The 15662-nt window shown below is 37.5% G+C and overlaps 1 protein-coding gene across 1 annotated transcript; it reads right to left on the reverse strand.

The window, feature by feature from the left end:
* Nucleotides 1-13676: 13676 nt before the first annotated feature.
* LOC142174578 (uncharacterized) lies at nucleotides 13677-14604 on the reverse strand. The gene is made up of 3 exons (XM_075240398.1): nucleotides 14562-14604; nucleotides 14198-14377; nucleotides 13677-14128 (listed from the first exon to the last, which is right to left on the reverse strand). The coding sequence occupies exons 1-3, from the start codon at nucleotides 14602-14604 to the stop codon at nucleotides 13677-13679; spliced, it is 675 nt and encodes a 224-aa protein (XP_075096499.1).
* Nucleotides 14605-15662: the final 1058 nt, after the last annotated feature.

A 15662-nucleotide genomic window follows, 5' to 3' on the forward strand; every position in this document is an offset into this window, starting at 1 on the left:
CCGGTCTTCAAGTGGAAGTATTTGAGCCCTCAAAGTCTTCAGGTTGAAGCATCAAAATCCGCTGAATCTTCAAGTCCATCAAATCTTCGAGTTTGTCAGTCTTCAAGTTGAAGTCTGCTAAGTCCACCAAATCTTCAAAGTTTTCCAAGTGTTCAAGTCGATATCGTCAAGTCCACGAAGTCTTTGAGTTGAAGCTTTATAATTTTCCAATCTTAAGGTGGACGTATGAGTCCCTTTGCACCTTAAGTTGGGCTCTTCGTGGGTTTGTCCTTAAAAGGAAACTATAACTTTCCAATCTTAAGCTGGACATATAATTCCCTTTGCACCTTCAGTTGACCTCTTCGTGGGTTTGTCCTTAAAGGGAACTAACTATAACTTTCCAATCTTAAGGTGGACATATGAGTCCCTTTGCACCTTAAGTTGGCCTCTTCGTGGGTTTGTCCTTAAAAGGAAAATATATTTTTCCAATATTAAGGTGGACATGTAAGTCTCTTGAGAGTAGTCTCTTGATAATCGGGACACATTGAGAGTAATCTCTCCGATAGTCGGGCCACATTCAGAGTAATCTCTCCGATAGTCGGGCCACATTAAGAGCAATCTCTCCGATAGTCGGACCATTTTGAGAGTAATCTCTCTAATAGTCGGGCCATCTTGAGAGTAATCTCTCCGATAGTCAGGTCTTTTTGAGAGTAATCTCTCCGATAGTCGGGCCACATTGGGAGTAATCTCTCAAATAGTCGGGTCATTTTGAGAGTAATCTCTCCGATAGTCGAGCCACATTGAGTGTAATCTCTCCTATAGTCGGGTCACATTGAGAGTAATCTCTCCGATAGTCGGGTTACATTGAGAGTAATCTCTCCGATAGTCGGGTCACATTGAGAGTAATCTCTCCGATAGTCGAGCCACATTGAGAGTAATCTCTCCCATATTCGAACAGGAATAAGTATCCCGTGGATCATCTTGTTAAACAAGAACATATCCTTCTCGTTTGACCTACACACACAAAAAAGGAAAAAAGGGATAAAAAGAATAATGCAAAAAGAAAAAGAAGAAGAAATTACCTTCGCGTTAATATTTTTGAGTCGCCAAAAACAGACTCTGAAGTAGCTAGCAATCACTGCAATTGATGTTCGTAAAGGGAATGCATACGGGTTTATATAGCTATCGAGATGTGGCATTAAAATTTGTTGGGCGATGGGGGATCACCCGTTAAGGCGGAAACAAGATTTCGTTCCCAATATGAAATAGGATTCAAGGAATTGTAGTTGCCTCCTGAATTTCTAGTAATCACGGCAAACTTATTAGAGACAAAAAAAGGGATTTCTTTGCCAAGAATAAAGGTTGCAAACCAAGTTCCATATGGATTACAAAGGCTACGTAGATATAGTGAGATAGCTACACAGAAAAAGCAAGTGCAATCATTGTTGTTTAGTCTTGTTCTTATTCATAATATCTATTTATGAACTATAAATTGATTGATGCAAATATTTGATGGTCTACTGGTACTTCAAGAATTTACCGCTTCTAAGTCAAAGTTTATGCCCGATAAATCTTTAAGTAGGGGATATTTTTGGGCATATAAATTTTATTGGAATTAAATCCGTAAAATAATTGGGACTATATTTTAAAATTCAAGATATATTAATTCAAATAAATTTATTGGTCTAATATAATTAGATTAATTATAAGCCCAATATAAATGAATTAAATAAATAAGTCTTAATCCATTGGGCTAGCCCATTTAATTGGGTTAAAGTGATGAGCCCACCTCATTAGGCCCAAGATATCATCTTCGTAGAGGCCCAGTTTGGTGCCACGTGTCATATGACGTGGCACGCCAAGTCAAGCGGAAGAGCCAATAGGATCATGCCACGTGTCAAAATGACAAGGCATGCCAAGCCACATTAAAAGGCTAATGAAATCGCGCCATGTGTGCAGGTGACATGTTCCGGCCAATCAAATGCGGCCGTGTCACACTTCAATTTGATTGATCGAAAAGAGTTTGTTCTTATCATAACTTCTCCCTTCCACAACTATAAATAGGGGTCTTCATAACCCAGAAAAGACACCAGAAATTATAACAAAAAGCAAGAAAGAGCCCGTGGATCAAACGCTGCAAATTCCTCCACAAGTTTCAAGCTTCAAACAATCAAGTTCAAGTTCAAGCTCAAGAACGAAGAACAAATTAAGATCAAGCTCAAAGGCCCTTGAACTTATTTGCTATTGGAAAGAAGAATCAGAGGATTCATAGGGATTGTAATACTCAAATATTTGAAATAAAGTACTACGATTGTTGCAATATTTTCCGGTCTTGATTTTATTTTCATGAAGCAAATATTGTCTACAATACCGACCCGATCTCATCGTCTTCTAGATCGTTCCCCTTGATTGCGCATATGTAGGAGGTTATGTGCTCATTTGGATCCGTTGTCCCATCATATTTGCGGATGTCGAGCATAAAAAAAATCTTTGGGATCGGCTTCGGTGCCGCGCTCGGAGGAAAAGGCTTCTGGATAAACTTCATGGAGTCTGGCCCCTTCAATATAGGGGGTGCTCCCGGGATCTGATCGACCCTGGAATTTTATGATTCTACCTTCTTGTCATTAGCCTCAATCTTCTTCTCACCCGACTCTACTCATTTTTTTAACTCTTCGAGCATCTTCATTACCTAGGGATTTACCCCGGGCTCGACTTCACCCTTTCTCTCGATAATTTGCTCATCTTTTCGAGTGCTTTCCCGGGATCGTTCGGGCTCGACCCTGTCAGGGGAGTGGCTTTGATTATGCAGTTGCGCTATTGCTGCCTGTTAAGCCTGCAATATTTCTAAGATTAGTCATAAGCTTACCCTATCACCTTCGCCTTCGGGTGCTTCCTGAGCTGGTGTTCGGGGTCCCCTGCGAATACTGTTTTCGGGATCAGTTGGAAAATTGACGTTGATGGACACCTGCGAGTTAGCATCGACCGGATTGGCAACTGGGACACCGTTGGGATCGGCAGGAGGCGCCTTGTTGCTGGGCACCAAATTATTATATTCGCCGCGATGGCCAAACTTAGCGTCAATGTTCGAGTGAGCAGACTGAGAATGTGACATTTTTGGGCGGACCTAAAATTAAGACTTCAAAGAACAAACGTAAAATAGGGTATGTTCTGGAGATTCGTATCAAATCACCACTATTATCCTTATCCATACGGTGAGCACCACACTGTTTACCCCAAAATCGGATAACAATTAAATTTGTATGTGATTTTAAGAATACGTGGTTTGATTCAACAAAAATAGTAAAGGATATTAGATAAATGAATTAAAGATGAAATCAACGATCAAACCAATTGTGATGTTATGGCCAAACCTGAACTTAGATTGAATAGTGACCTCGTCCTCGATTGGACTCTCGGTTTGTACCCAGTCGTAAACGAAGAACAAAGCAAGTGAACAAGAACTTTAACAACAGCTAAAAGCCAGAAAAAAACTTGTATTGCTTTGATTTACGTGTTACAATGTATCTTATAAAAGAAAAACTTTTCCTTTATTTAGTAGGAGAGTTTTATCCCTAGTACAAGTCTAAAAAAGGTAAAAAAAATCTTCCTTTTCCAGTAATTACTGGTCCATAATCGACCTCGAGCGAGATCCACGCCATGATATTCGGTTGAGTACGAACATCGCGACCCTCTATCCGTCATGTGTAACCGTCTATCATATTTCCCGAAGTCTTAGAACTCATTCTCAGCCCGAGGCGTGTCGCTTTGTCATACCCGGTGACCAACACATCATTCACTCTTTCTGGATCTCGATACGAAGGGTCTCTAACCTCGATTACAATCTCTTGCATCTGTGCCCTTCCTCCATTTTCTCACCGGGAAATCGGGGTAGACATTACCCCCGATTTTACCTGTACACAGGTTGATTTTTTTTTTTTTTAAAAAGACTATATAACTTATCCTTACTGTTATATCTTCCATTTGAACTCTTTCAACTCGTGTAAATTTAAAAAACCAAATCCTATCATTAAGCTCAGACATCCAAAAGAGTGTGATTTAGTGGTCATTGAAGTGAGAAAAGAATCATGAGTTATTAGGTTAAAATTTCATTTGCTAAGTTTTGGAAGGCGGATTTACCTGGTAGTTGTGCTATAACAAATACTCCTAGTGGAATCGACATACAAGTTCAAATTTCAAAAATTTCATAGTTACTGCTTCTGATCAGTTGGGGGCAAGTAAGGATCGAGGCTAAATCACGTAGGCTATCTTACCCATCTTAAACTCAACGCATAAATCCCAAGAGGTAATTCATCAAGTTGAGCATTCCCAAGACAATAATTTAATTGACCATTAATACAATGAGAATCTCATTAAGACACCTCAAAATTAGAACCAGTCTCCAAATACAAGTCAAGTAATTTGAAATTCGAGTACTTTAAGATGTTGTACATGAGTTTTAATTGATTATGCAATGTGGGCAGTTACATGTTTTCTTAGTGCTGAACAAAACAGAAAAGAAAAAATCATATGGCTAAATAGCGGAGTATTTTACATTCGATATCTTAAGGGCACTGCCTATCTTAAAATTATAATTTGGTTACATTCTGCTGCTGCTTCTTCATATAAAAATTCAAGTAATTCAGAAATACGGATGGAATAAATTTCAGATCACATCAAGCATTTAAGTGCTTGGTTTTCTTCTGATAAAAGGTAAAATTTAACAATTCTTTACATTCTTTCCGTCCACCAGTAATTTTTACAGGAAAAGTAAATACTACTATAACTTTCAGACACACTCTTAGAGAGTATTAATGTAAAGTTCTCGGGAAGCTTATGATTAACACTTTCTCAAAATCGAAGAGGGAATTTTTTTGCCTTTCCCTTCGTCTCAAATTATTTGTCGCGTTTCTCTTTTACACACTCCTTAAAAAATATTAATTTGGAGGAATTTTAGACTATTTTGCCTTTATTTATATTTGAAGATATTATCTCTCTTCATTGAATATATACTCTATTTATATGCTATCTCCATCTTCAAAACAATTACTATTATGGGTAAAATTAAATGAAAAAAATATAATTTATTTTGTCTTGAACTCCTATAATGACAAATAATTTGAGACAACTATTTTTAGAAATCACGACAGATAATTTGAAACAGAAGAAGTAAGATTTTAAGTCTGACTATCTTATGAATTCACGTTACAACTAATGTCTAATACTTAACTAAAATTGGAAATGATACCAGGTTGCTCAAAAGATAAATCCTAAAGTTCGAAAACTATGTCCAGAAATTCTATTCTTATATCTTGAATTTTAAATTAGTAGTTTAAAATTCAGGATCTTTAGTCCTGAATTTCAAATTAGCAGCTCAAAAATTTAGAACTCTAAGGATGTGTTTGGTGTTTAACCAAAAAATAAGAATTTCGGTCAAAGCTTAATTTTAGAAGAACTCAAGTTACTAATAATCAAATATGGAACAAATAAGAAGAATTGACTTAAACGATAACTGAGTAGGTAAAAGAAAGCAAGGTAAATCAGTGTATTCCAATAATATTCTATGTCCTTACAAATGCTTATTCCTCTCGTTTTATAGCTATTTCTAAGTAATACATTTCTTCCTTCTCACAATAGAGCTATTTTGAGCAATTAATGTCATTAATATAACGTTATAATTAACAATCGTAACTGTTTCATGAAGATTTTATAACTTTTTCCATCATTGATGCTTATTAATTACGGATAATACATATATGTACTTTTTGCTATCTAGGTTCATTCCTCCGATGTCTCTTCAAATTACCAAGAGGTCCAAGTAACCTTTCCTTCCTGTTTTTTTGAATCTTTATCCGTACCTATTAAGGCTCGTGTCTCTTCGAATACTCTTTGTCAATTGTCACTCTTTCATTGATCCACGTGTCTTGACATGTCAGCACACAATTAATTCTATATGTTAACTTGATTTTTCCCAATACATATAGTCCCCCCACTTGCCATTTATTCACTAATTGAATATCTGGAAAGTAGATCACATTAAAGCGGAAATTTTTGCCGCCATTCTACATATCCTTATACTTTCTCCAGAAGTAATGCTTCGCATGTCACTTCCATTTAATGCATTTGACACGTGGTGACGTTTGATTAATTCTGCAACCCTTCAGTGCCTTTTAAGGCTTTTTTGCGGCTTACATCAATCACGAAGTGACAGTTTTCATCATGACGTTCCTATCATTACCTTTTTGTTTGACGGTTACTTCTGAGTATAAATATAACCTTTGTCTTTTCTTTCTCATAAAAGTTTTCCATCTTTGAATACTCATTCTTGTTTTCTTCCTCGTACAGCTATGTCTTCTTCGAACCCTAATCCCCAAAAAGTTCCTATTGTTGATGAACTTCCCCTTGCTCCTACTAGAAGCAGAAGAGGGGGAAGATTACACAGTTTAGGATCATCATCTATTCGAGATGCTTCTTTGCCTCCACTTAGTTCTACTCCTCCTTCTTCTTCTAGAACTAGGGGTTCTCTTCCATATAGATCTTCTACCAAAAGTAGGGACTCTAATGAACCGGTTCGTGAACCCATAGTAGACGAAATTATCTCCTTTGAACTTTGTTTTTATACTGATAGAGAGTCAATTAGGAATCAGGTTTCTTCTATGTCCTCTCTTGACCGTGCTGATGTTTACCCTTCTCAGATTACTGAAAGTTTGATCTTTGTTGTCCGTAGAGATTGCCATTGGAAATTTGACTTCCCAATCATAATTCTTAATGCAAATCAAAGGATCACGTCCTTCAAGACTGGCTTTTCTTTCGTGTATACGTATCCCTTTACACTAAATTTTAGACCCCCCCATTGATCCTGTTTTCATCGAGTTCTGTCATTTTTTCAATATTTGTTTAGGCTAAATTGGCCCCATTGTGTGGAGGGCTATTGCTTGTCTGAGGTACTTGGCTAACTTGGCTTAATTTCCTTTTACCTTTTTTCATCTGATCCACCTCTACTCCTCTAAGTTACTCCGACATGGGATCTTTACTTTGATGGCAAGGAGTAAGAGGGTTTTAGTTAGTCCTGAGGATGACAAGGACCGTGGCTAGTGTGCCAAATTTGTTGATGCTCCTACTATAGGGTTAGTAGGTGAAGAAAATATACCATTCCCTGAAAAATGGAATTTTGCACGTAAGTTTACTTTACAACTTTCTCTCATTTCTTTTCCCCACTTTTTTTAGAAAGGGTTTGTTCTTCCCATGACTGTTTCACTTTTCTTTTTTTCAGCAACCATGGGAACTGTTGAAGAGATTCTCAATTTTCGTGGTTGGGTAGAGAAATTATTGACCATTGCTCCGATGGAGGTTAGATCTTGGAAATACCTTTCAAACAGGTTTGGTTAGAAGGTTAAGACTCATGATAAAAACTTTACTTTTTTCTTTATACTTTTGTTCACTCTCCCTTTAGAATATATTTGACCCTTATTTTTATCAGGGTTTCCTATTCGTGGTGTAGTGCCGAGTCAATTGCAGCTTCAAAAAGGAAAGCTGATGCACCCTAGGATTCCGAGGAGAAAGAGGAACGTGATGGAAGTTCTTTGGTTAGAAGGCCACGGGCTAGAAGACGCGTCATTTCGGATGACGAAGCTATTCCTCCCCATTCTATTCCCGTGACCGAGCCTGTTGAAGCCACCTTAGTGAGTTCTGATGATGATACTCCTATGGCAGCTCGTGACTCTAATGAACAACTTTTTTCACGTGGGTTTGATAGTGAAGGTTTTGATTTAGTGTCTGAGGAAGCACCTCTTGCCTCTTTCCCCGTATATGTTTCAGTGGAAAACCCTTTGCCTATTCTTATTGTTGTTGTTTCTGCTCCGACTCAAGCTGTTATGACTTCCTCTATAGTCCCCACTACTACTATTTCTCGCACTGATGTTGGTTCTTCAAGTGGAAGTAGAGTGATGAAGCAAATTACCATTGAAGTCCCTACCGATTGTAGTCTTTTGAAGAAGTTAGGTCGGGCTGACGTATGGCTGAAACCCTTGATTGGTCCAGTTGAAAAGTCCAAGCTAGAAAGTCATAGTTCTTTGACTTGGATGAATGATATCGTGCAGTCATCACTGGAGGTATTAATTTCTTTTCATGTTTTATTCCATTCTCCTTTTGCTAAGATTCTTACCTTCTTTTTTTTAGATCAATCTCATCGGTACGGAGATGAAGAAAAGGGTTTCCTATACAGAGCAATTGATGCATGATTACCAAATTGAGGCAGACAATTGGAAAGAACAATATGAAAGTCTTCAGCTTGAGATGGAAGTTTTAGAAGAAAGCAAATGTACCTTAGAGCAGCTGTTGAGAGTCATGGCATCGGAATTGGCAGTTGAAAAACCTTCTTCCAACCAAGCAGGCAAGGATAAGAATCTCCGTGAGTCCTCTTTTGCCGAACAACTCTCCAAAGCTACCGAAGAGATCAGAGGCCTTAAATCTTTGCTAAATGAAAAATAAGTTTATGCTGGTGAGCTTGTTCAAACACTCACGCAGGCCCAAGAAGATCTCTGAATGTCTTCTGAAAAGGTTAAGTTTTTGGAGAGTTCTCTTGCCCCTTTACAGTCTTCTTACTATGCTGTTTTGGCTGAGATAGAGGAGCTCAAGAGTGAAATTGACCATTGGGAAAGAGGCTACGAGGCTCTTGAGGACTGAAGTAAGTTAGGCTATTTTGAACACGCGCCATGATACTCTTATGAAGGTAAGCCGGGAAGGATTTAACTTGGATGCTGAGTTAGCCAAGATTAAGGAAATAATAGAAAAAACTCAGCAAAGCCAAATCTTTTCTTCACCTATGGCTGATACTCCCGAAAACGTTGAAGCTGATCCTGGTGCGGTGGATGTCCCAGCTCCTTCAAACCAAATCGAGTCTTCTGTTGCTGATGATGCCTTGAACTCTTCTTCTAAACCTGCTCCACAGTGAAAGTTTATTTATGAAGTTTAACTTCCTTTTTTTCTTCTTTTTTGGTGGAATGTGTGGTGGTATTACTCCTGGTCCCATTTAGGGGTTATATTTTTGGTAACAATATGTCCCCAGGTCTTTTCAGGGTTTCTAGAATGACAATCAGTTTATGACTAAGTTCATACTTAGTCTTAATATTATAAAGTTTCGTTTTAACTTAATTCTCTCGAATTTTTGCTATACTCTTTTAGTAATTTGCCTTGCTTTTTTACAAGTCCAAGGTCTTGCTTTTTAATACGTGGGTTTTTGCTTTACTCTTTTGACTTATTTGCACTTTTAGAAATGCTTAATTAACTTCATGGATTTTTGAATCAAACATGAATTATAAAAGAGGGCCCTTTTATATATGACACTTAATGAAGAAGACGTCTCAACTTCATAATGGTGTAAACATAAGAAAAGAGAAATAGGCATACACATATTTCTTGGAATAACTTTGATAAAGTTTTCATTCGAACTTTGTCAAGTTTAAATAACATCTTACATGTATTTAAATATCTTCTATTACTCTTCTGTAACTATTTTCTTTACAACAGATTTGCAAAAAAGAAATCTAAGGGTTTCTTTATGACCCATGGCTAAATACTGCCTTTAACCTAAACATTTGTGATTTTGAAATTCGTAACCACGAGTGTATTCTTCACAGGTTTTTGGACCAGGCTTGCGTTTTTGGCTCGTGACTTTGTTCTGAACTTGATATTTACTGAGTAGACTTTAGACTTGACTTGAAATTTAATTGTTTCAGCCTTCTTTGCCATATGTATATTATATAGTTCCCCAAGTGTTTGAGCTTTGAAGTATGAAATCTCGAGCACTTGATTATTCCTTCCATGTGGTCCTTTTCTTGAAAAGGAAAAACATACGGGACTCGGATATACGATTTTAGATGAAGACTGCTTAACCCATTTAAATTTCCATCAAAATAGTTGTAATCCTAGATCGAGAATTATGTTCTTTCCACGTGTCTTTCAGGTCGTAATTCATTATTTAGTGCGGGCTAGCTTTTTGCCTATCATCTAAAATCGTTAGTAAAATTTTAATAAAATCATGAGTCGGAATACCTGATCGTTGGTATTTCCTTTCCTTAGAAGTATTATCTCTTCAGATGAACAACATTCCAATTTCAAGGTAGAATCTTGCCAACCAATGTTTCAAGCTCGTATGCTCCTTATCCTGCGATACCATGAATCTTGTAAGGCCCTTCCCAATTTGGACTTAAATTTTACTACGTTGCCTGCCCTCATGGATTGGAAAACTTTCTTGAGTACGTAGTACCCAATCTTGAAGTATCTAAGATGGGCTTTCCGGTTGTAATACCGCTCAATAACTTGTTTTTGCGCTGCCATCCTTATTAATGCAGTTTCCCTCCTTTCTTCAAGTAAATCCAGGTTTATCCGCATCTCTTCTTCGTTCGATTCTTCAGTAGCTCGAGTATATCTCGTACTTGGTTCCCTTATCTCGACTGGAATTAAGACTTCAGCCCCGTATACAAGTGAAAATGGAGTTTCTAGTACTTGTTTTTGATGTTGTTCGGTAAGCCCACAAGACTCCAGGTAGTACTTCTAGCCAATTGCCTTTAGATTCTTCTAGTCTTTTCTTCAAGTTGCTGATAATGACTTTATTTGTTGATTCAACTTGTCTATTACCCACCGGATGGTAAGTCATTGAGGTAATACTTTTAATTCTTCGACTTTGGAAAAATTCTATGATTTGTGCACCTATAAATTGCGGGCCGTTATCACATACGATTTCCTTTGGCACCCCGAATCGGCATATGCTGTTTCGCCAGATGAAGTCTCTAACCTCTTTTTCTCGTACCTATTTGAAAGCTCCTGCTTCTACCCACTTAATAAAATAGTCAGTGAGTACTAATAAAAATCTTACCTTGCCTTTGGCTTGTGGTAGTGGACCTACGATATCCATCCCCCACTTCATAAAAGGCCATGGTGCAATGACCACATGTAATAATTTAGCTGGTCGACTAAGGGACTCTAAACATATGATGTCATACTTTGGCCATAGGCCACGTTGCAAGACAACTGTGAATGCTGACTGAATATCAATATAAAGCTGGGCCGACAAGGCCGTCATAATTATTACAGCAGACAAACCAACCAAATATACATACAAGGCCTGAAAGCCCAATATACTGCACTAACTGACAAGATATGTCTACAAGCATCTGCTGATGGATATACTTGTGATCGGAACAGCTCCCCGACCTACTTATAACATATATACATATATACACAAGATGTACATAAAGCTCTAGACCCGAAAACTCCGAAAGGCATGGAGCTTACCGATCAAGCTGAACTCAAGCAACACTTAATGAGGAGGTCTACCCGTCTGTCTATCTGAACCTGCAAGCATGAACATGCAGCGCCCCCCAAAAAGGGATGTCAGTACGAAATAATGTACTGAGTATGTAAGGCAATATACTGAAAGCTGAAACTGAACTGATAATATAATAACTGCAAGTAACTGGGAGTCAAAGAAACTATGAAGATATGCTCACCTGCTGATACTAACCCAACTCTCTCAATATAGTAAGTAAAATAGCTGTCCGACCTTATAGGGATCGGTATTTATATATATATATCTACTCTGCCGTAGTAGGCTCGCTCATAGGTGCTCGGCCACAGTAGGCTCGGTATATAACTTACCATCTAATCAGAGGTTGCCCAATAGAGGCCTGCCCATCGATTATAGCACGATGGTAATGAAAATACTTTTAATACTGTATATATGTAAACTCTCTGCTCTTTTGACTGGAAGAAGGAAATACTCAACTGAATATGCAGTTCCTATAAGAAGAATATGATAACTTACAAATCTAGGAAAATATATGTAATTTTGCGAGACTAGCAAAATATACGTAAATTTTGGGATACAAATTTTTCTTTATGCCTCGTTATCAGACTTGTGTAATTACGATATCATGCTAAAAGGAAGGAGAAACTTAGCCTTAACATACCTGGAGTAGGAATAAACTCTGTATAATATTCTGTTGGAAACCTTCGTGGATTGAACTTAGAATCTAAAAATCGGATTAAGCTTCTGCGCTTTGAAATTGACGAACGATCCTACTTTGTAATATTGAAATTTGGACGAAAATTGCTTCAATTGGAGCTTTTGCTTGAAATTAAAAAGCTTCTGCTTTCACCGTTCTTGGCTTTTAAAGCCAAAGGCAGATTGGTTGGCCTTTTACAAGGAATTCCAAGAAGCAATTTCATTTGAAATTTGAAATGCTTCTGCTTAATGAAGCATCTGAACTTGGAATGAATTAACCAAGCATTTGTTTTAGTTGTTGGTCAGAAACATTTCTTGTTCTTGTTCAAAAATGAAATGGACAAGACTTTGAAATTAAGTCTTTTCCTATAGAATTCCAAGTGTCCTTAGGTAGCCACCTAAACAAATAAGACCCTTAGTCATTTCTTGAATTGTGGCTTATTGCCACGTGTAATTCCTATCCACTTATTGGTTAACTGGGTAATGTCATGTTATCCGTTAATTAATCAATTACCCGTTTAATTTAAAAATTATCTCAACTTAATTAAATACTACTCTCTTTTAATATACCTTGTACACCTTACTATCATGGCCATGTAGTACCTTGTATGGCACTAGTCCATAAATACCAGGGTATTTTATTCCAAAATTTAAAACTTTGACAAAATTCGTTTTCTTCGATTTTACTTACCCTCTTACCTTCACGAATTTACTCATCACTTATGATCCTTATAATCCCCAAATAATCTTTTTCTTGGACTGATATCAATTTCCTTACGAGAAATTCAATGTACAATACTACTGGGTGCAACATCGTCGTAACTTAATATTGCAAAGCGTAACATCACCGTAATATAATACTACTGGGTAACATCATCGTAATATATTACTGCAGAGTATAACATCGTCATAATATAATACTACGGGACGTAATATCGACGTAATATTGTGAGGCGTAACATATTGGACCTACGATATCCATCCCCCATTTCATAAAAGGCCATGGCGCAACGATCGAATGTAATAATTCAGCTGGTTGATGCATGTTGTTACGATATCTTTGGTACTTGTCACATTTTGCCACAAAATTTTTCGCGTCTTCTTCCACTTTTGGCCAATAATAGCCGGCTCTAATCATGGTTTTTACTAAAGATCTTTCTCCAGCATGATTTTCACAATGTCTCTCGTGTATTTCTCTTATCACATATTCCGTTGGAGAAGGCCCGAGGCATCTTGCTAGAGGACCACCGAACATTTTTCGATAAAGATTGCCCTGATTTAAATAGTAACGAGCAGCTTTTTTGCGAAGTGCTTCTGCCTTTTTCTTATCTTCAGGTAATATTCCATACTGCAAAAAATTGACAATCTCGTTCCTCCAATCCCAAGTTAGATTATTGTAATTTACCGCATTTTTTGTTTTGATCAAGTACTGAATGAAACAAATGAATCACGGAAGCATTTTCTTCATTTGTTACTTCTACAGTAGATGTAAGATTAGCTAGAGCGTCTGCCTCGATATTTTTTTCCCTTGGTATCTACATGACTTTCCAAGTTTGAAATTGCCTGACCAAATCCCGTGCCTTTTCCAGGTATTGCTGCATCCTTGCCTCTCTGGCTGTATAAGTCCCCTACATCTGGTTAACTATAAGCTGGGAGTCACTTTTGATCACGATCTGCTCTATTCCGAGCTCTCGTGCTAATTCCAAACTGCAATCATAGCTTCATATTCTACCTCATTATTAGTGATTGGATGGCACTTTATTGCTTGCCTTATAGTTTCACCCGTAGGTGGTACTAGGACAATTCCCAGACCTGCTCCTTTTACATTTGATGAACCGTCAGTAAATAAGGTCGATGTACCTGGATTAGATCCGTTAAATATCTGCAGTTCTTTTTCTGCTTCCAACTGTATTCCTTGGCTAAAATCTGCCACGAAATCTGCTAAGACTTGTGACTTTATTGTAGTTATAGGTTGATATGTAATGTCATATTCACTTAGTTCTATAACGCACTTGGATAATATACCCCATAACTCTTGTTTATGCAATATATTGCGTAAGGGGTAGGCGGTTACCACAGAAATGGGATGACATTGGAAATAGGGTCTTAATTTCCTAGATGCCATAATCAAAGCTAATGCAAGTTTCTCTACATAAGGATATCAAGTCTCAGCATCTAGCAAAGATTTGCTAACATAATAAATCGGTGATTGTTTACCTTGGTCTTCTCGAACTAATACTACACTTACCGTCATTTCTGAAACTGCAAGGTAAACATGCAATTTCTCCCCATCTTTTGGTTTGGCTAGCAATGGTGGATTTGATAGGTACGCCTTTAAGTTTTTAAGCGTTTGTTGACTTTCTTCAGACCATTCAAATTGGTTTTGCTTTTTTAAAGCTGAAAAGAATTTGAAGCACTTTTCTGATGACTTGGAAATAAACCTGCCCAAGGCTTCTATTCTTCCTATCAGCCTTTGTACTTTTTTTTGCTCGTGAGTATATCCGGAATTTCTTCAATAGCTTTAATCTGCACAGGATTACTTCAATGCCACGGTTAGAAATAAGAAATCCCAAGAACTTACCTGATAAGATGCCAAATGCACATTTCTCAGGATTTAACTTCATGTTAAATTTGCGAAGAATCTAAAATGTACCAGTCAAGTGTCGAATATGGTCCCCTGTTTGTTGTGATTTGACCAACATATCATCTATATACACTTCCATGGTTTTTCCTAAGTGTTTTTGGAACATTTTGGTCACTAGCCTTTGGTATGTGGCCCCAACATTCTTTAAACCAAATGACATGACTTTTTAACAGCAAGTTCCCCTGTCTATGATGAAGGAAGTTTTTTCTGAATCAAGAGGATCCATTTTAATCTGATTATATCCTGAATAGGCATCTAAAAATCTTAACAATTCATGCCCTGCAGTAATATCAATTAGTTGATCTATGTGCCCTTATGGGAAAGAATCTTTAGGGCAAGCTTTATTCAAATCAGTATAATCTATACAAACTCTCCACTTACCATTCTTTTAAGGTACTACAACAGTATTAGCCAACCAATCTGGATACTTTACCTCGCGGATGGACCCAATTTTTAAAAGTTTTTGCACCTCATCTTGAATCACCTGGTTCTTGAAGGAGCATTGCTTCCTTTTCTTTTGTTTGATAGGTGGGTACGATGGATCTTCATTTAATTTGTGGGTCATTACCTCCGGTGGTATACCTGTCATATCTGAATGGGACCAAGCAAAACAATCTGCGTTAGCCTTTAAAAATTCAATCAACTTACGTTTCATTTCTGGGCTGAGGTTGGTTCCAATGTAGACTTTTCTGTCTGGCCAACGTATAGATAGCACCACAGCTTCAAGTTCCTCGATCGTTGTTTTGATATTTTTCTTCTGGTTCCTGAATAGTATCAGGCCTCGAGTCTACATCTGTTTGCCCATTTTTAGTTGAGGTTCGGGTTGATGCGTCCTCAACCGCATTCTGTGATTGCTATTTTTCATCACTTTTTGCGTTTGAATCTGCAACAGAATTAATGCTTCGTGTAGGTCACCACAGATTTGACGCATCCCCCATTGTGATGGAAACTTGATAACTTGATGTAAGGTAGAAGGAACAACGTCCATTTCGTGAATCCATGGTCTGCCGAGAATCTTATTGTAAGCCATATCCATTT

The sequence above is a fragment of the Nicotiana tabacum genome, chromosome 20 (genome assembly GCF_000715075.1).
Source record: "Nicotiana tabacum cultivar K326 chromosome 20, ASM71507v2, whole genome shotgun sequence".
In the NCBI taxonomy this organism is placed as follows: domain Eukaryota; kingdom Viridiplantae; phylum Streptophyta; class Magnoliopsida; order Solanales; family Solanaceae; genus Nicotiana; species Nicotiana tabacum.

Bases quoted from the DNA above. Each gene is read 5' to 3' on its own strand.
- LOC142174578 (XM_075240398.1), bottom strand. From the start codon at position 14,604: ATGAAGTTAAATCCTGAGAAATGTGCATTTGGCATCTTATCAG. The intron at 14,378-14,561 runs GTAAGTTCTTGG...AATTCTTTTCAG, and splicing joins TGCATTTGGCATCTTATCAG to CTTTAAAAAAGCAAAACCAA. The intron at 14,129-14,197 runs GTAAACAATCAC...ATCCTTATGTAG, and splicing joins ATTAGTTCGAGAAGACCAAG to AGAAACTTGCATTAGCTTTG.